At 35.3% G+C, this 26,191-nt stretch overlaps 1 protein-coding gene across 2 annotated transcripts in view; it reads right to left on the reverse strand.

The window, feature by feature from the left end:
• Plxdc2 (plexin domain containing 2) overlaps positions 1–26,191 on the reverse strand; it is a 394,098-nt gene that overhangs the window by 72,318 nt on the left and 295,589 nt on the right. For both annotated transcript variants that reach the window (XM_028764923.1, XM_028764922.1), the window contains exons 7-9: positions 20,418–20,517; positions 12,245–12,340; positions 11,923–12,004 (exon numbers count right to left, since the gene is read on the reverse strand). In XM_028764923.1, coding sequence (XP_028620756.1) covers positions 11,923–12,004; positions 12,245–12,340; positions 20,418–20,517 — 278 coding nt within the window. The remainder of the gene's footprint in view (positions 1–11,922; positions 12,005–12,244; positions 12,341–20,417; positions 20,518–26,191) is intronic.

The raw sequence follows: 26,191 nt of genomic DNA on the forward strand, positions 1-26,191 counted from the left end.
TGCTTCCACATTTGGTGTGAATACATATTTTGCTTATTAGCCAACACACTGATTACATATTACACACCTTTCATTTCTTTGCAAACTGCCCTTCATAAAAGGTCAGAAAGCAATTTGTCTAGAGTTCATATAGACTCTTTCATAGGACTTCTATTATGGAAGAGAAATGTGTTCAAACATTATAGAGTGCCAAACATGGCAAACACAGACAACAGAAAGGAGTGAAAGACAGAATAGCATTTGGTGGAATGATCATATACTTATTGGGAAAACATTCCATGTCTGAGAAAGAAAGAAAAAAATGCCTGGATGGGGAGAGGACAAGCCCAAGCTAGGTTTGTCCTGGAGAATCCAGCTGTTTGTCTGGGGCAGAGACAGGTCTGAATTTTTCCCTTATGCAGTGCATTGTTCTCTTATATGCAAAGGATGCTCTCAATTTCAATAAAGTTTGTTAACAAAATTTCCTGTGATAAAGCTCTCTCCGCATATTCTTGATCCACTTATGACTTTGGGAAATTCGGGTTCATGATTATGCAGTAAAAACTAAAGTGTATAAATACTTTTAGTCCCCCAAATATTATCTCTTAGCACAGACCACATGCATGCTTTAGTTTATGAGGTAGAGGCAGTAGTATCCTGATGATTCATGTTCTGATAAATACATAGAAAGTGAAACACAGAAAAGAACAGTAGTCAGAATTCTTCCCATACAATGAAGTTCTTACATACGTTTGTGATGCACATGCTTTAAATTGTTTATTTCCAAATCTTGTGTATATTCCCCATGAGAATTCTATGTGCTATTCTTATATTTTTCATTTGTGATTACTTTTCTTCATGAAAACTCGTATCTTGGCAACACTATATTCTGCATGAACATAATCCCAACTACAGTTAAAACATCAATTCTGTGTTCTTCAAAACACTTCGTAATTATCAAGCATCCCAATATGTTTTAGATGATAATTAGTGTCAGTGGGATAATGGCACTTTCTCCGGAGACTACTGGTGGGCTTATTCCTAAGTTTCAGATTGCCTGTATAGCTTATGCACATACTTGGGAACCCCTTATTTTTTAAAATTTTAACCCTAACTTTTATGCATTTTCATCTCCACAAATATTCATCTAATATTTAATTTTAAAAACACTCTTGCTCTATTCATGATTTTTTGTAACCTAGGTACAAACGCCTTAATTATCATTTAGTTAATTTAGGAAACAAGTGTCCTAACACCTTTTCATGTAATTATGATGATCAACAGGACAGTCAAACTGACAGATGTTAGTAGCAGGAAAAGGTTTTCAGTAAGCGTTTGATACAGAATTCATGTAAAGCAAAATGTAATTATGATAGGTGCCTTTAAAATATCTATATATATGGCATTTCTACCCATCAAACAGTCTTCCCATACTCTGCAGTTTAGCAGGAAAAGCAGCAGCAGAAGAAAATTGGAACAATAATAAAAGAAATCCACATGTTACTAGAGTGCAGAAGAGAGATAGATTCATTCTGACTGGGGCACAGGGGAATACTGAGGTCTTCTCTTGGGGATCACAAGGCATCACATTAGTAATATAAACTGCGTACTTTTAAGAGAGCCAATCTTCAGAAATTGTTATAGTCAGGGATGTGATTCATGGGGAGAATAAAAAGTTCTCCCTTGACCATGAATTGTCACAAGAAAGAAAAATCAAGAGCTGGGGCTATAAACAGAAACGTAGCTTTCTAGGAGAGAAAAAAATGAATCACATGGATATTGAGAGTCTCTTAGTTTTTTCTATAAACCTCCAGAGAAGGAAACACAAGAACGTTAATCTTTTTCAACCACCAAACTTCATGTTTCCCCTATAATGGATCCTAGGTTTTTCAAAGAGCTGTGTAATTTTACAAAGATATATACCTTTAAGCTAAGACTTAGAAGTTTCTAAAACTACAAAAGTAAGTATTGTGATTAGTACATGCATTGCTTCATTACTAAATTTCATGAGAGTGAGCAATACCACTCCATGGTTTGGGATCTCTAAAGAAAATTCCTGTACACATTTGTCTGTCTCTGTTCTTCACTGTGGATGGCAGATTACCAAATGTCTCAAGCTCCTGTAGCTGGGACTTCCAGGGGCGGTCCAGAATTTGCAATTGTAAAATGAAATAAACCCATATTCTGCCCTGCTTTGGCCATCACAGTGACAGAAATGAAAAGAAGATAATGTTCCTTTCGGGTTATGAAATTTTGTTTTGCTAGAGGATACATTTTAATGAAAGGTAAACAAATGAGAAAATAATTTAATAGAAATTCTTATTTTTTATGTAAATGATGAAGCACTGGCTTGAGTATCCTTATGACATGCTTTGAAGGTCCTTCTAAATTGTAACATGAGATTCTAAGCAAAGCAAATACACTATGAACAAGTTTGGCTGCTGTTTTCATTAAGCATCATATCACTCTTTTCAACAGAATATTGTCAGTCTACAGCTCCTCATTATTCAAATCTCATGTCAGCTCTTTTTAGCACTTGACAACTGTGAACTTTGCTTTAAAAATGTTTATTTTTTTCTTTAAGGATTACATTCTTTTTCCCATAATAGTTTGGCACCTACTGTTTTATAAAATTGAGCATACATAATTTCATTCTTAGACAATTAACTTTTAATTATCCTAGGCAAACTCATTATTTTATTAATGTCAGAAAGCTACCAGAATAGAATTAAACTTAACATTGAATGTTTTCATTTTAAGGTAGTCCTTATCGGTTCATTAGATTGAATTTGTTGAAATAAAGCTTTCTCAATTATAAAAACACGGAATGTAGCTTCCATGGTTGGTTAACGGAACCAAAACTTTCAAATCATTGAACACTCTTGAAAAAGCTGTTATAAACACATGTAACACTAAATAGCACTACAGATTTTCTCTCTGGTTAGCCAATGGGTGCTCAGATGAAGTGCAAGCATAGCATTTGTTGATTGAAAAATCAAAAACAATTTAAAAGTATGCCTTCATGCTTCTCTCAGGTTGTATTTGATTATCACCAACATTGTTTAAGAATCTACTTATTTAGAATCCAGAAAAAAAGGAAAATGGCTTCTCTTCTGTATTCATACCCTTCTTTGATTCTTACAGGGAATCACTGGCCCAAGGAAAAAGTAACAAAAATGCAAAATGTATGCTAGGTAGCTAATAGCACACTCTTTCAACACAATATTTTTGATGTAGTGAAAAGAATTTCATATATTTTATATTTAAAAAGCTAGCAAATACAACAAAAATCATCCCAGAAGGAAATGTAGATATACACCCAGCTTAACTCTCTGCTTAAGAAAAATTAACTTTTGAGTTTTTGAAGTAATAGTACTAATATCATTGAAATTGTTTCTCTTTCTTTGAATATTTGTTTGTTTCTTGTTTTATTAGCATACTATGTATATAGTAAAAACTCAAATTTTGCCAAATGAAATACAGAGAAATGAATATTGATATTCAATGGTACTTCTAGCCTCATTCCCCAAAGAGAAATCCTATTGCTAGACTGATAAGTGTTTTTTTCAATTATTTTCTCTATTTTCAAAGATACTTCAAACTGTTTTCATGGGAGATACCATTCCCACTGCAGTGCTACATCAGCTCATGGTGCAGGTACAAGGTAGCTCAAGTCAGAACACAGAAGACTGAGTTTAGTTTCTTCAACAATCATTTTGTTTAAGTGTTTCACTTTATCCAAGTAATGCCAGAATTTAGTTGTTGCTCTCCCCTTTAAAGATACTGATTGACATACTTGGGAGACACTATGCCCAGCAAAGAGACTTCCAGGTGACAAGATCAAAGGGAAATGAGTTTCCACATATCCTGGTCCTCATTGCCTACCTGGAAATTTGTGCAAATGGCTGTAGCCTTGAACTGGGAACCTCTCATAATCAGAAAAGTATAAAAAGAGACTCATTTCTCCCAAGTGGGCTTTGATTTCTCTTCAGATACTTTACCAGGCTTATGTATCTCTGGTGTCGGAGCCTGAACTCTCCTCTACCCCCCACCTCCTTGTTACTTCTTTGTTTGCATCAGTAAATAGCATTAACAACTCTTTTTTCCTGATTGATTAATCAATTAATTACCTATAAAATATTCCCCTTTACTAGTCCCCCTCTCACATAGCATTAACTACTTTTAAAATAAAGTCCTGATTTCCCAGTAATTAATCTGTATTTCTCTTGAACTAAATCCCCATTGAAACCATCCACTAAGAATCTTAAAAAATAGTTCTTATAAAGGGGTTTACACTAAAATAAAGTAATGCAATTTACTGCCTATAGTCATTATGCTCAAAATATTTTATCATAGTTGTAATGCTTTTCCACAAGTACAGTGATTCCTTTAAAAAATGAATGGCCACTTTGCTAGCAATAATTCTTTGAAAATTAAGGACTAAATAAAGTTCCAATGATTTTAATGAATTTATTTACTATACAAGGTTGGTCCAGAAGCATCCTCTTTTGAGGTCAAGCTCTTCTTCAGGAAATGATATTTAAAAAATATTATTCTGATATTTGGCACTTTCTGAGGCAGTGTCTCATATGGAGCCTAGATCAACTTCACATTCCAGATGTTCTTGTCTTAGATTTCACAGAGTGGGAATGTTGTTGAGTACCAAAGATCTGGTGATTTGTGTTAAAAAATAATCTGTCAAAAAGCAGCTTAGAGAAGGGGATGCACAGGTTGGGGAATACTTTCTCAGAGGCAATGGGGAGGGAGAATGGGATGAGGAACTGTGGGATTGGGAATGGGAGGGGAGCAACAGCTGGAATGTATGTAAATAAAATAATTAATTAAAAAACAAACAACTTTGGGGTAAAGAGTTTTTCCCCATCACAATTACAGGAACATAACTCCTGGGAATTTTAAAGTGACTGTTACTTAAAGCAACTTTCTAGATCCATAGTCAAGACTAGGAATGAATGTATGCATTACTCTAAGGCATAGTTTGCCTTTTCTGCTCTTATATGGTTCAGTGCCTCAAGCCAAGGGAATGATGTCTCTCACAGTGGTCTGGACTTTCCCATATCAATTAACACAATCAAAGCAATCCTGTACAGAAGTGCCCACAGGTCAACCTAATCTAGAAAATCCTTAGAGACTCTGTCCAGGTGATTCTAGATGACATCAAGTAGACAACTGAAACTACCATTAACCTGGCTAACAACAAATATTTTTATTTACATAATGTTTTGTGTAGTAGTTCTCACTTTCAAATGAGGAATCACTGTTTCACACAACTTTAGCAAAACTACTAAGGGGAAAATGTAATTATGTGTTTAATATTAGCTGTCATTTCTACCATGTTCTCATACCATCTCATGATGCATAAAGATGTTTATTACTAAGTTGAGTTTCTAAGCTGCTTCCTGGACCACTAAATATGAATACCTTATCAGGCAGTATTAGGATGTGCATTTTCACAGTCTCTGTGACTATTCTTATCTAACATTGACAGCTGAAGATGTCTGAAAATTGGGGCCACTTGGATTTAAAACATGTTGAAATCAAATATATCTTGGTAACACATTATTCTGTCCTGTATTTATTGTTAATTGTCTTTGTCACTGTACACCCATCCTGACATTTCATCTGGGTTCATCAAGGCCACACTGTCTGACCCCATTCCAGTGGAGAGATGGGTATTTTCACTCTTTTAAAGAGCTCTGGAATACTCTCTTAACTCTAGGATCCTCCTGAAATTTGACTGGTTAGATAGTTATATCCTAATGTCCTAGAAAGACAAATGTACTGAATAGAGAATACACTATAGCCTCAGTCTGTACTGTGTCTATTGTAGTCTCCAGTTCTAGACATATGAGCAACTTACACGTTATCATTGGCTATGTATTATCAAAACTTCATGGTTCTTTGATGTCTTCAGTAAAAAGATGACATCAGTTCTCTTTCCAGCTCATGTTGTCCAAGCAAAGGTTTCCATGGAACACTATAATTGATGTTTATGAAAATGTTTTGTTGTATCTGATATATCACCAAATATATAATTCCTATCAGTAGTAAAACTTTTAGAACTATAAATACAGCCATATTTCATATCTTTAACAAGACATACTGACTTTATATACTGGAAATCATAAAGCTTTGAGAAATCTGAATATTAATACTTTTTTGGAAGACATTGTATTATACTGTTGCTAGAGCCCCAGTAATCTTCTCAGAAAGTATGAATTCTTTCTATCTCTTCCTTTTTTCTATAACTCACTCCACAAACAGAAAAATATATATACTTTTTGAACTTCCAGAGCTACACTTGTAAAATATAACAAACTCACTCCTCCCCTCTTTAAGTGTGTAAACCCAAAGGCTTTCTGTTAGCCTGAGAATAAGACCCCCTCTATACCAAGTGACCCAGATCGCCCATAAGTCCCCTTTCTCTCCATACCCAGCCTATGATGAGGCTGCATTTTTTCAACAATCAAGTCTGACCTCTTCAAGGCCATTCTATTTGAAGTAGATTTAGCTTACACTCTTCTGGAGTTGGTACATTATTGCTTCCTTCTAAAAGTCCTTCCTGGCCAGCTGTTTACAGCAACTACCACCTTTCCAGTTCCAATTGAACACTTCTCATCATCTGAGACCCATCTAATTATTGATTTATTTACTTTCCAGTTTTCAAAATTAAACTTTGAGCTCTATAAGAGCTATGGCTTTGATCAGTACTTGACTATTGTGGTTTCTCACTGCTTAAATCGGTGCCTTGTAAAATAAGGTAACCTATATGCTGTAAAATGAGCAAATATTTTAGTGAAAATCTATTTTAATTAAAAGTTCACTTTTGGATGAGGATGACTGATCTGGCCAATGTTTCCTTGAAAATACAAAATGAAAAGGGACAGGAATGGGTTACAAAAGACAAGTATGTTTTATCTCCTGTAGAATCTAGTTTTAAAATACATATACATATATAATGTATTAATATTGATATAAACACATGTACATATTTATGTGACATGAAAGGAAAGAATTATTTGGGAAGATGTGGTCAGCACATGGAGTAGGGGGTAAAATTGGGTATTGGGCATACATTTGAAGAAAGTACAATGATCTATATGTATACAAAGATGATAATGAAACCATTCTTTATATGGTTAGTTTTAAAAATCAAATAAAAACCAAGTCAGTAAAACTCTTTTCTTAAAATCTTTTATATATCTGCTCTTAATGTTTCTCTTACTGAAGCTCCCAATAGTACTATCTATTCACTCTACGTGTATTTGCTCAAAGACTATCTCCCCGTGCCAAAATGTTCATTTATTAGTGAACTGAATCTCTCTCTTTTTCTTTCTCTCTCTCTGTCCCTCTCTCCTTCTTCCCCTCCCTCTGTCCTACTCAATATATAGTCTTGAACAGGAACTTGAACAGAGACTTAATTCTTGAATGTATGTAATGTGACGATACATGTTAAAATTAAAATGATTAGCTCAAATTCAATTCACAGAGAGGGAATAAACACACAGCTCCCTTGAAAAACATGAGCTAAGTATTTTCATTAAGTCCTTTCAATACCAGATCTCCTTATGTGCACTTATAATGCAAATCTTCTTAGACACTGGGCCAGGCATGGCATATATTTTGCCTTAATTTTTGCTTCCTCAAAGTGGGAATTAATGGAAATAAACAAAACAATTAAATTAAATCTTTTTTTGAGCAAGCTCAATTTGAGAGTTGAGTAATTGCTAGTTGCTTATTATCAGTCTAGGCTAAATGAGCACAGGCAAGAGAGAAAGAATAGTTGGATCAAACAACCAGAGTGATATTTGTGCTGCTTAATCTAACATGTCTCTTGTTTTGTTTAGTATTTTTTGATAAATGTACCAAAGTCTGCAGAAATAATGCTGAACAGCAAAGCTGAGTTTGGATGCTTACAGGTCTATGGAGAAATTAGTAAAATGCAGTGGGGAAATTAACATGAATAAAAGGCAATGAGCCATAGTTAAACCAATTAATGAGACACATTTTGGAATGTATATAACTGGGTTGCTCAAAATTAAAACTGAGTCTGATATTTTAAATGTGAGTCTCCATATCCAACATGTGTAGAAACACATACTTGTGTTGGTAAGAGTCAGCAGAATCCTAGGAATCACTTCCTGTATCATATTTACTATGTTATAAACAATATGCACAGGTCATAGGCATAAGGTGACCCTTCTTTATATCTTGGTTATGCCATTTTGAGAAGTCATCCAATTTTCTTGCAGCATCAAGGATGTGCTGGTTTAAAATTAGCTTGCTTAATGCATCCAACTGTCAGATGCAAGCAGACCAGGTGAGCAAAAAAACCCAAAAGCCGGAAGTCACACAGATTAAAATTCAATATCAAGACTTATCACTTACCAGGCTGGACACCCCGAAGAAGTATCTTAGCCATAGCACCTTGGCTTCCTCTGACAATATATTCTTCTAAAATGTACTCTTAAATACAATACCCATAAACTCTTCAGTATGCTATACAGGCTGAGTAATCATTCAACAAAATAAAAAATCTAACAGTAGAAGAGAATTTCAACTCATGAGAATGCTTTAACTGAAAATTGCTTTTTTACAATATGTATTTCAACAGAATGCATATTTCTAAAGTGGTTGACCTTAGGTATGTTTCTAAGCAAGACTTCAAAATGTTCAATTACTTAAACACTATTTTAGACAGAAATTCTAATTATCCAAAAATGGTACATGTCTGCTGCCCTACTGTGTAGAAATCTGAGGCAGAATGATGCAGTGTTCAAGGCTACCCTAGGTTACACAGGAAGACCCTATTTCAAATAATAAACCAAAGCAAAACCCTCATAGCTAATAAGGGTCATGAATTTGTGCTGGTTTTCCACAAAACTTATGGTATTAGGATTAGAAGTTTCTTATTCTGGAACATCCTTGAGTCCCAGAAAAACATATACATGATTTATTTATATAGAAACTAATCATAATTTAATAATTAAATAATATAATATCAATGTATTTCTAGACAAAGGAGGTAAAAGGAAATATTATACATGGTCTTTACCTTTAACAAACATGCAAAGGATATGAACAAATCTACAAACACCAACAACCCTTACCCTAATGGTAATGCTTTGGGATGCTTTGATCTTGAAGCAGCTATAAATATTGTTGATCAGCATATTTTACTCAATTAGTTTTAGCATTTTTTATTTCAGAAGTCAGTATTTAAACAAATTTTGAATGATTTCTGATATGCCTGTTATTTTTAAAACATCTTAGCAAATACACATATAAGCACCGATCTTTGATTTATAGTGGCTTTGCCTACTCAACATATATAACTCAGTTAAATACTGCTTTGAAAAGTGTTAACTGCCTGCTTGGTTTTTCATTATTTGAAATTCATTTTTCAAAGGAAATGGCTAGTACAACATGTTCAATTGAAAGCAAAACTAAGGTTTTCATAAACAATGTTCTAACTGCACAATATTGTAGTGGTTACTCTAAAGTTAGCCAGCTAAAAATGAAATGTCCAACAGTGGGGAGAGGAAACTTGTAGAATCTACCTTCAGTAGAAAGACAGGGCATCACATGGAGGCATGGGGTTACCATCCCACAGTCAAAAACACTAACCTAGACTTGTTCCTGTCTAAAAGACCTGCAGGGACAAAAATGGAGACGAGACTGAGGGAAAAGGGGCCCAATGAGAAGCCCAGTTTGGTATCCATCTTATGGGGATGCTCCAAGGCCTGACACTATAACTGATGTGATGGTATGCTTATAAATGAAGCCTAGCATAACTGTCCTCTGAGAAGCCCAATAAGCAGCTAACTGAGACAGATGCAGATACTTACATCCAACCAATGAACCCAACCGTAAGGAACCTCTATGGTTGAATTAGGAAATGGATAGAAGCTTAGGAAGAGGGTGACCCCATAGGAAGACCAGCCATCTCAACTAAACCAGACCCTGAGATCTCTCAGATACTGAGCCACCAAGCAGACAGCATACAGAGGTAAGAAGCTACCTGGTAAGAGGCCCCCAACACCTATTCAGCAGAGGACTGCCTTGTTTAGCCTTAGTGAGAGAAGATGCATCTAACTCTTGAGAGACTTGAGGACCCTGTAACTGGGGAAGCCTGGCAGGGGTGGGGTGAGGAGTGGGGACAGTCTCTTGGAGACAGGTGGAGAAGGAATGGGATGTGAAACTGTGTAAGAGAAGACCAGGAGGACGTAATGACTAGACTGTAAAAAAAATAAAAAGTAATAAAATAAAAATATTTCCTACTGTCATGAAAACTGTACATTCAATCTTTAATCCTTCAGTAACATTTAACATGTCTTTTAACATGCATTTAGCATGGCAAAAATGCTGCAGCAGCTGAATGAAGGGCCAGCATCTGTCCTCTATCTAGCAAGCACTAAGCAACATCATTTGGAGGGAGAAGATGACCTTATAAAGACTCTTAATGATGGAGGCTATAACCTCATCTGGGTGCAGGGATCCTGTTCATGTTCTTCATTACTGCTCTTCAAGCACCTTGGACATACTTGATGTGCACAATGGTTCAGTGAACAAAGTGACTTCTTAACAGTCTCTGTATTAATCTTCTACAGCCATGCGCCCTGGCAACCCTCAATGGTCAACTTGGTTGGACCTGAAATCAACTATTCGACATGCCTCCAGACCTGTTGGAAATGGCATTCCCATGAATAGTTAAATTCATCTGAAAACCCTGCTCTAGAGAATGTAGCATTTAGGGTCTTATTAAAATCACTGTTGTTTTCCTGCTTACCTTTGGGTTTTATGATGAGTATAGACCCTATTGTTACTTCTGTTGTTAACATGAAACCCAAGCTGTTTTTGCCTTCAATCATAAACAAATGGCAGCTGCTCTCTGAGAATTTTCTAGGCCTTCAGAATCATACTGGGACTACTGGGACATTCTGCATCATAGGCATAAAAGCTGGACTCTCAGCCCCTTTAGCATTAGCCATCCATAGTAGATCTTCCTAGAGCTATATTGTGTAAGCCAATCTACTATAGCTCTTTTTATAGTTTATAGCCATTCTCATCATTTGTTTTACTAGAGAATTATAATTAATACATTCTACTTTTCTTAGAATCAACCGCTGAGATGATCACTCCTTGACTCATTTCAGTTTCACTAATTTATACAAGTTTTTGGTTGGAGTACATCCATACAGTATTTCGAGTCATGGCAATCTTTCCAGTGTCATACATATCTCACACTCTTCAGCTTCTTTAAAACCCCTGAGATTGGACAATCTTCTTTACCATTGATAAAAAACTGTAAATATTTTTTGACATGAGTAAACTATGCATCTGAAGTTTCAAGTCAATTAGAATAAAAGGTCAAAGTGACAACATACACATTCCAATCATAGGAATGTCAGGTGACGTCAACTTCAGCCACCATCAGTAATGTTGACTTATGACCTTTCAGCTACTTGATAGGAAAAATTTAAGATTATGTATTTGATTACTGGAATATATCACTGTTGTGGAAAATATAGTTTTTACCATGCTTTCTGTAGAATAAGGGATGATACTATCCATCCAAGGCTTAGAATATACATCATGATGTATTTTAAGCCCTGTAGAGAATGATAAGCCTATGTCAGGTTCTGGCCTTATAGATTATAGAGGTTCTTAGTCATTTTAAGCATCTGACAAAAGAATATATTGAAATCTCCTTTTCCAAGCACATTGGTTTTACATGTTAGTCTGTCTAATTATGCCTATATGTTCATATCTAAAATACATATATATTAACATGCACACACACACATATATGTTCACACTAATGCAATACAGGATCCATACGGTTCACAAAATTTATCACTTAGTGTTTATAGTGATCAAGTGTTTCTAAATACAAAATATGGTATATATAAATTATTGCTTTACCTTTGAAGTTTGCTACACCAACTGCAGTTGAAGCCAATCTGTGAGGACACACAAGGACCGCAACCATTGAACTGGAGACATGCTAAGAAACAGCAGAGAACAGAGGGATCAAGGCTCATTGACAGTGAGGAGAGAAGAGGGACTACTCATTCAAACTAAAGACCATACCAATCCCTGTGCACACTCAGGGTCAGGATTCTCATTTTGACAAGCACAATTTGGATTCCATGCTGAACGTGATATTTATAAACCAAATTATTAAACATCCATTTGTCAAACTTGAAAAATATTCTTCCCATCTCACTTTCTGAAATTGACTTACTGGGGAGTGGGGTCATCTCCACAGCTGAAATGTTGGTAATTTTAGACATTTGTAGTTCTACTCGGTGATATTCATAAATTGTTCTTCTTCGAACATCTATATAAATAACAAGAGAAGGAGAGTCAGCCTTGACCATTTCTCCAGTTATAAACAAGAACATTTTAATAACAGACATGCAAATGCTCCCTATTACTGAAAGAAAGCTACTTCAGCTATAACTAGGGAGAAGCTGTGTCATCTTGCCATGGTTCAAGTCTTTCAAACTATGAAAACCTATCAAGGGTCCTCTAAAGTTGTGCATGTGGTAGAGTGAGTTAGAGGCCTACTCATTCAGAGAAATATTATAAATATCAATTTGCACTTTCCACATCATTGATAAAAAACACTTCTGGTTATATATGTACAAGATATAGAGGATTAATTTTGTAATTAGCATGCTCTTCCCTGGGTAGACATTAGCTTGAAGCTGTCTTAGGTGGGAAAGTATATGTATTTGTATTTATTGTGACACTCACTATAAAGCTTGTCTTGTTCATTAGACTGGAAAACAATGTCTAAAGAAACTAATCAAATTAATTTATTTGTTGTGTAATTGAAAGAATCATATGTATTCTTCTCAATCATTAATAACTGAGGAAGAAAAACTTCCTCAAGCATTAGAAAAAATAATCATTTCTTTATGTACATTTCTTTGAAGTAAGGAATCATACCATTTTCTTTTGTCTTTAAGTTTTGAAGCAAAGCAAATGACTGTCCATTTTTTCTTTTTGTCTGTGTAGAATACGTTTTAATATATTTCTTTCCTGTGTGTTTTGCACACATGGGAAAGTTTGGCAAGTTTGGAAAATGCCCATCATATAAGCTGATTTTTACCACATTAGTACACTGTTCATTCGTATTCTACTTTGAAAACCCCAGCTAGTGGCAGTGTGTAAGGATGGTGGGTCAATTGCCTGCTCAGTCACCAACTATTTACAGGAGATAAATTTAACAAGGCTAAAATTAATGAGAATCATTTTGTTTGGTGACCTGCCAGTCAATGACAGTTTCCAAATGGTTGCTTCTGTCATATTTGAGAGATGATTCTGTTAAAAAAAATCAACTCATTAGGGATTTATTCATTGTTGGCCCTGCCAAACTTAGAAGCTATCATATGATTTCAGAAATATATTTAGCTCTTGTGTCTTCAAGAAAATACGCCACAATAAATGTTCATTACTTCAATTACTTTCTTATATTTAAAAAACCTTAAGATTGACTGTAATACTTATCAATGAATGACGTTTACAAATCAGAAAATAAGATAAACTTTCACAGAGTAATGCCCAGAGAAAATACAGTCCAGTGATGGAGATATGCTCATAATATGATTCAATGTGTAAATGTTACACTGTTGGTTTGAGAAAATCTGACCACTAACAGGGTAGGAACACTGTGTTCATTTACACAGAAACTCTATGACTCCTTTCCCTCTCCACATCCATCCCCACTGGATTAACTGGATTCTTCTTCTTTGCATTCCTGCCTCAAAAGCTAATATTCACAAGATAATGGTAATTTTCTGTGTTACCCTATCCTTGCATTTATTAACTATCTTCATGCTTTGACTGGTCCAACACATGTTTTGCTACTATTTTCTTATTTGCAGTGCCCATGCTTAATGATTGGCTCCAGATGATTATATCATGGATTTGTTTTCTAGTACAAATTGATCCCAGCCCTCAGCACCAGGTACTCAGTATTTGTAACCAGTAGATCCTGTACACCACAAGGCTCATGCACAACATGAAGACCCAGAGAAAGTAAACAAAAAGGAAAACCAGGATACTATCTCAACAGTTATATGTTTCCCATCCAAAGAGATAGTAACAGACTTAGGTATTAGGTGTTAAAAAATGAAGCACATAGAAAAACATTTTAATGTGTTAGCCATGAAGTTTTTTCTTCTCTAATTCTGTTCTACTTCCAGAAAATGTCAGTCAAACATAAAATAAAACAGCAGAATCTTGGTTCATCTCTACCTCACCTTGGGTACTTCTTTATCAATATCTAACTACTTTGCAAGGTTCAGGATACTGCTTAAGCCTCAGGGTCATGTTTCATCAGTTAATTTCTCATGTGTAAAGGAAATCATCCCTATGGAAAAATAACCACACTCGCTCCTCCTTCATTCCTCAACCTGACAGCTGCTCAAACATGCTTCATTTCTTGGCTCCCGTCAGGAGTCATCTGCCCAGAGAGTTAGAATCAAGGTTGGGAGAGGAGGACAGTGTGGAATCCTCATAGCCTGTGTCTTACATGGTTCTCTGGGTCCTAGAGAAGTAGACCTCCCTGCTCCCAAGACTTGCAGAAAGATAATGTAACACCAACTTATAATATCATTAAATCTCATGTCATTAAATCTCATGTCATTAAATCTCATGTCATTAGTTATTAAGACTCATGCCATTAATTATATTATTTCTTTCAGAGAGAGAAAGAAAGAGATGATGCTGTATGAAATGGAAATTTGTGGAACAGAGTATAATTTTTTTCAACCTTAGAACCAAGTATTGAGCAAAGCAAGCCCAGTCAAAAGAGGGAATAGCATTTAGGGCTCAATCATTTAGATATCAGACTTACACCACAGTGGTCCAAACTGTACTGAAAATGAAGTTTTCAATATCAAAATTCAGTTGGGAAAATTAACATGCAAGCATGTTTATATGTGTAAACCAAGCTTTATAAGTGTTTATAATATGTTTTATAATATGCTTATAATATTATAAAAGCTTTATAAGTGGTAACCAAGCTGATTAAAATTACAATCTTCCTCTCATAGTAGGTAGGTGTAAATTAAACAAATATTTGTTATATGATAGGTGAGAGAAGCAATTAATAAAATGATGGTAAAAATTTGAGGCAAATAAAAAATTGAAAAGTAAAAGAATATAGTATCATGTTACAATTTAACAAACAAACTCAATTCTAGCTGGGTAGCAAATTTCAGTAAAGATTGATTTTAAACATGTGTCCTCTGCTTTATGGAATAAGGCAATTACTGAGAAGGGTCTGCAAAGATAAGCTCTTTATCCAGTGGTTGAGTGGTACAAAAACACTTATGTTCACTCTGGCTTACTTACATCAATTAATTCTGTCCCATTCAGCATCCAGCAAATGTGCACTGAGCAAACAAACGTACAGATGCCTGCACTTTAACCTTGTGTTAAAACCATTTCTGTGATGCTTAGGACTTTACATTATAAGCAAAATAAATTGGCTACTATGAATAAATCAAAAGGGAATTTAAGTAACTAAAAAGTTGGTTTTCCTTGGCATATGGGGGTTCAGAATTAAAGTCAATGAAGACACAAAAAATTAAATGAAATAGCTTAACTAGAGTTCCTGAGGGAGGGGTTTCTTGTTCATGCCATCCCTACAGAAGTTCTCCGATGTTTAAAGATTATGAATTAGTATTTTTTAATATCCAAAAAATTCTGAGATTCTGAGTTCTGGTAAACTTTTTTTTTATATTATTATTATTTTTTTAAAATTCAGCTCAGTGGGCTGGGAGATTGGATAGTCATGGGCACTTGCCCAATTCACAAAAGATAAGTCCGAATTCACACCAGTCAGCAAATGGCTGGACATGGCTGCTCACCAGATTTTCTGTGGAGTGTGCAGACAGGCAAATCCCTGAGCTCCTGGCCAACTAGCCTATAGGGAAAGCAAAGCTTCTGGTTCAGTGATAGGCTGTCTCATAGCAATAAGGAAGACAGTGACAGAGGAGGACCCACAAAGCCGTCCTGTTATGGTCTCTGTATGGACACGAAGAGATATATGCCACTAGCACCCTGTTTTCAATCGCAAAGAAACAGACACACATTCAAATACATATTCTCTCAAACACACAAACACATTCTGTTACACACACACACATTTTCATGCAAACATACATGCACACACAAAGAGACATATACCCTCACAAATGTGTGTGTGTGTATGTATGTGTATATGTGTGTGCATATATATATTCATATTACATATACATATATATACAAACATACACACACACACACACACAAACACACACACACAATCACAAACACTACCACCTCCATCTAAACACATTTTGAAAAAATCAAGTCAAGACCAACCAAATAAAGAATGTTAATAATTTATGAATTAAAGAAAAATGTCTTTTTGCAGAATGCGCTTTAATAAGAGGATGTTTTATAACAGAGAGTATGCTTTTTTACTTGTCTTTTCATTGAGCATTTGGTGAGGTACCAAAGGCCCAAGAATCAAAGGAGCTAAAGGGACACTGCTGCAAAGGGAAGTAATTTTACATTCTACAGAATGAATAATTTTGAAAGGCTTTGTACTTGGAGAGAATGGAGATCAGCTTACATCATTCACTGGACATTTATAGGCTGATCTGGAGTAAGTGTATGGAAGGATGGAGGACTTTGAAAATAATAAACTAGGCTCTTCTGGAAGCACTTGAAATGCAAGTACTGTGAAATAATTTAGAAGAAATAAAATCACACAATTGTTTGTGTTTTCATCTCACATTAAAAGTTATAATTGTTAAGTTACAAATGACGGTACTCATCAAATCAAAATTATAAATTACTGTTTTTATAATTGCTATGTTCCAAATTTACTATTGAATGGGTACACTTATACTGGAAAATTCATTATTAATCATATTTAATCTCTAAGTTATTTTAAAAGTGAAAATATTATTTCTGTAAGTATTGTACATGGTAGTCAAAATTTATTTAAATATATGTGTGAATACAGTTTATTTTTGCCATGTCTACTATGGCAGCCAATTGTCACATGCTATTTCTGAACTTAAAATTAACTAATTTAGTATAATTTAAAATTTAACATTTCAGGTTAGTATCCAAAATAGAAGTGTATCTTTGTCACATTTATGTAGTAAGCTCATGGTCAAGTGCAGAACCTGATGAGCAAGAAAGGCAGCCTTCTGGGTCAGTGTGTTGTTCTGGTACCATCTCTTTGAGAATTAAAGCTAAAGCTATTCTACATAAACTTGTCTAACTCCTTGGAACAGTTGTTATGTCTGCAAATGTGGGAAAACGTTGCTCTTATGTCAAAACATGTACCAATGAATCTCTTCTCAAGCTCAAATACAAGGTAGGGACTTTTGAGACACTCTGCAATATAAATTAATTCAAGTTTCTTTTCTTTCTTCTGGAAACAACAGGGTGTTCTTATTGAGATGTGCAGTATAACAATGGAACCAAGGAAAGGTCAACACATTTGACATAGGAATTACTGATGAGAAAGTGTCTGATGTATAAAAGTGCCAGCCAGTATCAACGAGAAGTATAGATGGAAATATCCTAAGAGATTTGTAAACTGCCCATCTCATGGCTTGTGATAGAACATTTTAGCTAGCTCAGCAGCTATACAGTTAAGCCTCCTTGCTAATCTTTTATTTGTGTGTTAAAATAAGTTTCACAGTTCTAAGTTCCTTTGTTTTTCAGCGACCCATATAACACTATGAATTTTTTAGTTTTATTTCAGGAAATGAATTTTTTTTTGTTAAGCTCGGAGGGCAACGGGGCAGTGAGGCTAGATGAAAAAGGTCGGTCAGCACCCAAAAGTTAGAATTGAACATTGAAATACTAAGTGGGAGGAGAGAGGGGCAAGCAGATGTCATTAGCAAATGTTAACATAAGAAGTGACATCTATGACCATTCCCTAGAGAGTTAGCATAACTATGAAATGAAACAAAGTGCCCATTGCTTGGATTAATAATTGGTTTTTCTCAAAATAAACTCAGTGAGAAGAGCAGAAACAAAATCTACACGGGGATTGTTCCCAACAGTGAAACTTCGTAACATAATTTTGCAAGGGACTTAAATATTTACCTACGTTCTGTTAGCATAGGTAGGAGGAAATAATGAGTCTCTAGAAATGATCTTATTCCCTGGGATTAGAGGGTTTGAGTGGGGTCATTCTTTGTATTACAGACACCTTCTGTTTTCTATGTTCTGACGTTAAAAAGTGTGTATTTATTTTCTCTTTCAGCTGATCATTAAACGGAGCTATGGCTTTCTCATACAGCAGCTTATGTGACAGACTGGTGCACTCTGTAACATGTGGACGAATTGTTGAAGAGAGTAACATTTTCCTGTTCCTGGAATGATTTTAAAGCAGAACACATCAATCTTCATGTTTCACTGTGGCCTGATAAAGCATCAGGAGGGGAGCCTTAGAGACTCCATTTCTTCTTGGCTAATATTTTTTTCCTGGGGAATGAATAGTAAGGTCAATAAGAGCTGCGGGTGTTATTCCAAGCTGGCAGCTGCAGGGGAATGGATTGGCTCTGAATCTCGGTAATGTTTGTGAAGTGGATACTGAGTCTTAACAGCATACATAATCTGCTCTCAAGATTCACCAGGATTTGACCAGTTGATTTAATGTAATTTATATTTAGAGAATTCTTTCCCTTAAAATTATCTTTTCACAGCCTGAGCATGCTTCCTAAATCACATTTTAGGACCCTATGTTCCAAGCACAACTATATGATTAGGAAAAACACAAACACAATATCGCATATTAAAAGACTTCTAGAACATAATATTTTGTTCTTTGGTAGGTTTGCTCTTTCTGAAGCAGTGTATCAGAACAGCAGTATGGGATACAGTGCCTTTTGTCAAGAAGCACATAAGCCCTCTTCCATGCATGGAAAGAAATAACAAATAAACCAAAGCAAAAGTACTCCTTTTTTTTCTTGTTGAATAACTGACTCAGGTTATGCCTGATTTAACTCCCCTGAGAGGAAGAATGTGCAGACACTCCTTCTCTAACAGTGGCATTCTTGACTTTCCTGGGCTCACTCTCCTATTTAAGAGTTCTCTCAGGAAGCCTTTATGTTGCCTTACATACCCTTATGCATCTTTGCTTTGTACTCAGCGCAATTAATTTTGTGAAAAATCTGCTTTGATTTAAATTTTTTTAATATTACCTGTTACTGTCCTTGAGATAACAATGAGAAAGCTGGAGGGTGTACATGTTCTTAACTGAGTATAATCTTCACTTACAAAAAAAAAAGCCATCCTGTGCCAAGAGAACCCTTGAATGTTAGCAGTCACACCATCTCTTTGGAAAGTCTAGTTTCCACTCCATTTACTTCTTGCAATTGAGAGATGACATAATTAAACAGAATCATCTCAAGTCTGTTCCAAGCAGTGCATATATGTGATAAATTAAGTCTACTCTTAGTGAAAGAAAGGAAGGACTTGAAAATGGGGAAGTACATGTTCTACTTTCTAAATAACTTCACTATTACCCCTTGCTTTAAGTAAACATATTTAAGGGAGCAAACAAATGCTCTCCAGATTTGAACCCTAAAGGATTTCTCAGGATTATTTTGGCAGTAAAGTAGAGGAGGTTTAAAAGTCAGGACATTTAGAAGGTGGTCAGAACCACACAAAATACAACCAACACAAAAACGTTCTCTTTTCTTGTTCTTGTTTTGATGCTTTGATGAATTCAGGGCCTCTACACATGCTAAGTGCATTCTCTACTCCTATGTATAACTCTAGCAACATTTTATTCTGACGAATTCATGGACAACTGTGCAAGCAATGAATGTTTTCTGCCTGCTAATTATAAACAACATCAGCAAAAATAGTATTATCAAAAAGGAGAGATGTGTCTTCTCTGGTAGAGACAATTTCATTTACATATATATATATTTGCTTAAATTTCCTGCTTTGATAAAACATGATAACTATAAAATGGCACAAACCATGTTTTTTTCACAAAACTATTAAAAATTAATAAACAAACATGGGATGATAAGGGACTGTCAACTAAATAATTGTCACTGTTTTACAACCATTTTTCTGCTTGTGCTTTTGTTATTACAGAACTCTTTCTACTCAACTGAACATGTATACAAAAGAGTCCTAAAACAGCCACAGTTAAATGTCTTTGGATGGACCTTGTCTTTTCTTTCTCTAAGTTTATCAGTTCCAGAGTAATGGAAATAGACAAACCCAACAAGAGTTATTAATATAAACCACATAATAGAATTAACAAGTAGCAGTTAGCTTAGTGGGTTTTTCTGAAGTTCATCAGTTTGAGGTCATTGCTCTTAGGATTGAGCCCCATAGAAGAATCAACTCTTAGTTACCCTTCTTCTACCTACTGGGTATTTGCTGGATCCTGTGGACTACGACAAATGCATCAGACAATCCGACTTTCACTGGGTGGTTGATGGAGCTTATTTGTGTGACCAAGACAGGGATCTAGAATAGAAACAGAAGATGTTTGTGTATTAGACAAGAATGGTACTCAGTCATAGGGAAGTATTCATCACACTTAAGGTATATAATAAAATTATAGAGATCAGTAACTAGAGAGCACACAGAATATCACAGAAAATAAATGACATTGTCTTGAATCACATCCATTTAATGCTATCTATGAGATATAGAGACGCGGAAGCATTGAGTCATGTGTTTGGCAACTTCATAGTGATAGAAATAGATTCTCAGAAATATAATTGTTATTAGGAGCTATGAAAGTATCTCATGCACAAGTATACCATGTCTTGTACTGGCTGTAATTTCTATAAGAGAAATTATTTCTTCTTATTATTATTAGTTTTCATACACAATTCATTTTATATTTAATTTATGGAGTTTTAAAATTCCTGTTTATAATTCTATAAATATGATGACCTATAAAACTAAAAATATTGTGTAACATATATTTAATCACACCATCACTGATGATTATATTAGTCACGTAATACATGATTGGTTAATGTATAGTTAAGTCAATCAGGAGTAATGCTAGTGATAGCACCTAGGAAAACTCGCAAGGTGATATAGGATTTCTCAGGTCTAGTAGCCTAAAATTGAATCTTAAGGAAGTTAAAAACTGTGATATGGCATATACTTATATTTTCAGCTAAAAGCCTAGGGCACATTGATTATACATGAGACATTATTTATCAGTTCCAAATTAGAACTCCTTTCTGTCTATCCTTCTGGATTTAGGAATGATTCTACTGAATATGCTTATTATCTTTATTACTAGATTGACATGCATAAAAACAGAAATAAGCCAGTATTTAATAACTAACATATTAGGGAATAAAAACAGAAGGAGAAATGCACTAGAAAATCTTCACGTAGAAAGAGATTGGGGCCATCCATGGATAATTCAATAACAAATGTATCTGATGGGACAGGGAAACATCTTGGTATGTGAAACCATTTGAGTTTTGATAGCCTGAGTTTTATCTCCTGAACCCATGTGAAAGACTTGACCCAGTGGTCCACATCTTCGCCCAGCACTCCTACAGCAAGCTAGGAGGATGCAGAGGAAACAAGAAGACCCGGCCTCAGAAGGAGAGAATAGACTCTTGGAAAGTTATCAACTGATTTTGACATTTGTGCCGTGAAACACACACACACACACACACACACACACACACACTCAAACACACACTCCACAGATGCTAAAGTAAAATTTGTAAGAATGGCACATTTAATCTGATGTTATTGTATTAGCCATAGTAAACAGCATAGCAATATGAAGAACGGGAGTTGAACTGCAGGAAAGAAATTTATTTGTTCCTGTGACATCATGGAATTGTAAAAGGCTATTTTGTTGAACTTGACAAATAATCTTATTTCAGAACTTTGTGGAATCATATTGAAATCATGGCTGGGAATGGCATTTCCTATTCCCATGGTTTCGGGTACGTTGTTCAGTCTTTTAGGTGAGGGCTGAGTGTTTCAAATTTTGTAACAGCCTTTCCCATTCTAAACAATGTAAGGTGATATATTTCATTTTGTGACATAGAAATAAGTTCTCAGTATTAATGTATCACCTTTCTTTCATAGGAATTTCAACAATTTGGACTTTACATGTTCCCCAAAAGACTATGTGTTATAGGCTAGTCACCAGGGTAGTAGTTTTTGGAAGTGATAGGTCTTTAAAAAGAGGTAAAGTCTAATGGGTTACTGTTAAGTAATTTTGGCATTCTCTTCCAGGAGACTGTGAGATATGTTCCTCTTTCCTTTTGTTGTCTGGCTAATAAGGTAGCTGGTTATTTATTTATTTACTTATTTATTTATTTATTTACTGTAGCTCCACCACGAGTTCCCTAGCACTGCCATCTGGCATCAACATCAGAATTCTAAGAAAAAAATTTTATCTAATTTTGGATTGGAAGAATTAATAAGAGACTGAGGACATAGCTAAATTGGTTGACTGATTGCCTGGCATGCATGGAGTCCTTGTAAGTTTTAATTATTAATACCAAAATAAAGGACATGGTGATTTATGCTTGTAATCCAGCACTGGGGAGGTAGATGTGGGAGAATTAGAAGTTTAAGGTCATTTTGTGAATATATTGTGAGTTTGAAGATACCTAGGAGTACATAAAGCTATCTAAAAATATGATTTAGAAAACAGAGAGTCAAAATAACCCATTTTTCTTTGTGAGTTACTCATGTCAGGTATATTTTTATAGTGAAAAGAAAGTTGATCAACATACACATTGTATTAGTACCCAATATTTATACTCTATGTTTTGAAGTAACATAATGTTACTGGGATTTAAAAGAGACTTCCAAGGCAACAAAGAAAAAAAAAGCACATAAGCATATTATCAAAATCTCTCTACAAAACAATATTTTAAAGATGTGTTTAGAATTAACATTAAAGTTTCATTGATGGCATTCGTCTTTTTTTTTTTCCAATTTCCAACACTGTGAGTTAGGGATACAGTCGCAGATAATTTTGAGGTGTGGAAATACTTCTTCCTCTCCAATTTTCAGGATGGAGACAGCAGACCATGTTTATTGGGTCATATGTCTTAGCCCCTGCATCCTTCTACCAATTTACCTCCACATTTTACATTCCAGATTTTCTACCTCTTTCCCATCTCTTTCCTTCTCAAGCCTATTTCATTTTTACTTTGTTTTCTCTGTCTCTTTGCTTTCTTTTTCTTTCTTCCTTTTTATTTTACCTCCATGTGTATCTTGTCCTTTTGAGCTTTTGCCTATTGTGGATTAATTATACCTATGGGATCAATTCAAGTCTTCTTTTGTTCATATTCCTTCCTTTCAGATTTTTTACCAAATTCATACACTGACTATGTGGCTGATCACATGACCAAAGCAAGCAAATATTCAAAAGTGCTAGTATACATTTTAGTTCCTTTCTTGGTCCTTGCCACTGCCTTGAAAGGTTATGTTGTTCATTTATGATGTAATCAAGATAGAAGAAGGTATGTCTGTGGTTGTGCTTTGTTTCGTTTGTAGGCTTCCCAGAAGGGTTCATCCTTGACTAGCCCACTGCTGGTCAATCTCCTAGCGAATAGCTGACACACAAAGAATCATATGTAATGACATATTTAAGATGAGTATGGTCTGATTTTCCTCTATAAGGAGGAAGGTTGAAGAAGTTGTCTCTAATAAGATGACTTTACATCAGAAAGTAAAGGAATGAAATGGGCCCGGCATGTGGAACAATTCTTGGTAGAGAACCCAGGTTGAGTGAGTTGCTTTTGGTGGTTTTAGTAAATAAACTTATCCTTTTGGCTGTTGCAGAGAGAGGAACCAAGGGTGGGAGGGTGAGAAGGGTAATTCCAAGAGCATTGGGATCTAGAGCTATGACATTAGGTTTTCAAAAGTTCAGAAAGATGTGCCTGCACATGGTAACACACACATCTGTAATTCCTGCACTTGAGAGGTAAAGGTAGGAGGACTTAGAGTTCAAGACTATCATGGATGACATAAAATGATCTCTAAATAAGGGAGAATGGAAACAAGCAACACCTACCTCCCCAAACTAATCCAACTGCAAAAACCAAACAAAAGTAGAGAAGGAAAGATTTGGAGAGCTTTATGCAGAGGAATGAAATTTGTTTACATTTTTTAAAACGAAAGAGCAACATGGTGGCTGTCATTGAATCAATACTATCCAGGGCAAAGGGAGACAAGGCAGTTCATGGGGAGAGCATCACAGTGGTCTAGGAGGGAGAATGATGATTGTTCCAGATCAAGTTATGCATGCCAAAGGAGGAATCTGTGATGAATTGTACCACTGTCATGATGGACTTCACAGGAGGAATGAGAAATGAGATTAAAGTTGGCACCAGGAATTTGATGTTAATGGCAAAAAAGCCTGAGTATTGTGTGTCATCAGAGATATTAAGCTGTCCAGCTTCAGAAAGGCTGTCATACTGCAGCATATAAGAAGAAGATCCTCTGGCCATGCTGAGAGTACTGGCAGCCGTGAGGATCAGGGAGGAAAGGCATAGAGATTTAGGAGCAGGAGAGAAATGGGAGAAAAACAATGAGTTTATGGCACTGTGGCTGACCTCCATTAGGTGTCATAGACTGCAAGAGAAAGATGCTAGAAGTGCGTTCATTCTGATGCTTTGTTCTGATTAGATATGAAAATGAAAATGTACAAGTAGCTTTCAATTTCCTACATTTTCCTAGAAGCCGCTGAAGCCTTTTGATAAAATAATTACTATTCAGGTTTTGAAATGCTGCCTCTGTCAATTGAATTAAATACCTAATATTCTCAGAGATTAATGAAGAAAAGATGAAACTATGCAGCCTTTCTAGAGTACTTCATATTGAAATAAATTTGTGTCTACCTGCCCAGCATTCCCATAGGGTTTTCTCTCTGTTTGCGTGTGGTACATATATTTACTTCTAAATATTAAGGATCATGACTTTGACTATGGTCAAAGAATATGGATGGGCTCAGTAACAGCATAAGTGAATAGCATGTAGGTTCCCTTGTTGTCTTGCTGATATGAAACTGGTAATCACACTCTGGTGATGGTGGTGGTGGTAGTGAATGTAACAATTAATATCGTAAAAAAAATTCAGGAAAATGTCTTGTTATCATAATATTCTGCAAACTACAATTAAAATATGAAGTCCATAAGTCAATAAATCCATGACAAAAGAAGTTTTCAAAGTTTCCAAACTGTTTCAAAACGTAAGAAAAACTATATTCTTAACCATTTTTATATATAAACTTTTAGTGATCATCAAAGTCCTCCTTGGGTCAGTCACATATGAGCACCAGCAAGACTTTATGAAGCCTCAACCTGAAGTCATTTTTATCTTACATAGAAATGTGTCTCTTTTGTCTTCAAGTGTCTATACTAGCTGTTGTTTAATGATTGAAATAAACCCAATAGGAAATGGGCCTTTGTGTGATGTGAAGTATAAATTCCTGAGATGTGGCTTTATAAGTACATAATTCCACACAATGGATAGAAAGGAATAACCATTGCCACTCAAAATGTGTTTCCATTTTGGCTCCCCCAAGTACTCATAGAGTCTCGTTCTTTTTAACATATTTAATTATTTTCCCAATTGGACAAGTTACAAAAAGTTTATATTTGATACGAGGCTTCCTGTTTACATATTGGTATAAGTTAAGAGGAGAAGTGGGAATGGCTGATGCTAGACACAATTATGACAGGAAAATAAGAATTAGCATTTCTGGGATAGAGTATCCTAGCCTTAGGAAAATGATTCAAAGACAAAAGATACTATTTACCACTGTATAATGTTATTTTTCTGGACACAAAGATTCACAACCTGCACTTTTATGAAAGGTCTCAGTATCTAGTAAGTAATAGTCCTACAGAATCAGGGGTCATGGAATTTTATTTTTCCTGTTCTTTAGTCTGTCCTGCAAGGCTCACCAAAAGATCCATTTGTTTCCATTATGTACACTGCTATCTGTCTAATGGGCTGCATGGTATCTCAGCCAGACCTTGACTGTAGAGTGGGTGTTCTGAAGGGTGACTATCACTATGCCTAGTGATTCCAGGGTTTTAGTTACTTTAAGGAAAACACATGTGATTATTTCAATTTGAAATGTCCTAATATTTATATATTGTGGACCTTGGGTGATAAAGAAGAAATTATG

Source organism: Grammomys surdaster, unplaced genomic scaffold (assembly GCF_004785775.1).
Source record: "Grammomys surdaster isolate TR1022 unplaced genomic scaffold, NIH_TR_1.0 146, whole genome shotgun sequence".
Lineage (NCBI taxonomy): Eukaryota > Metazoa > Chordata > Mammalia > Rodentia > Muridae > Grammomys > Grammomys surdaster.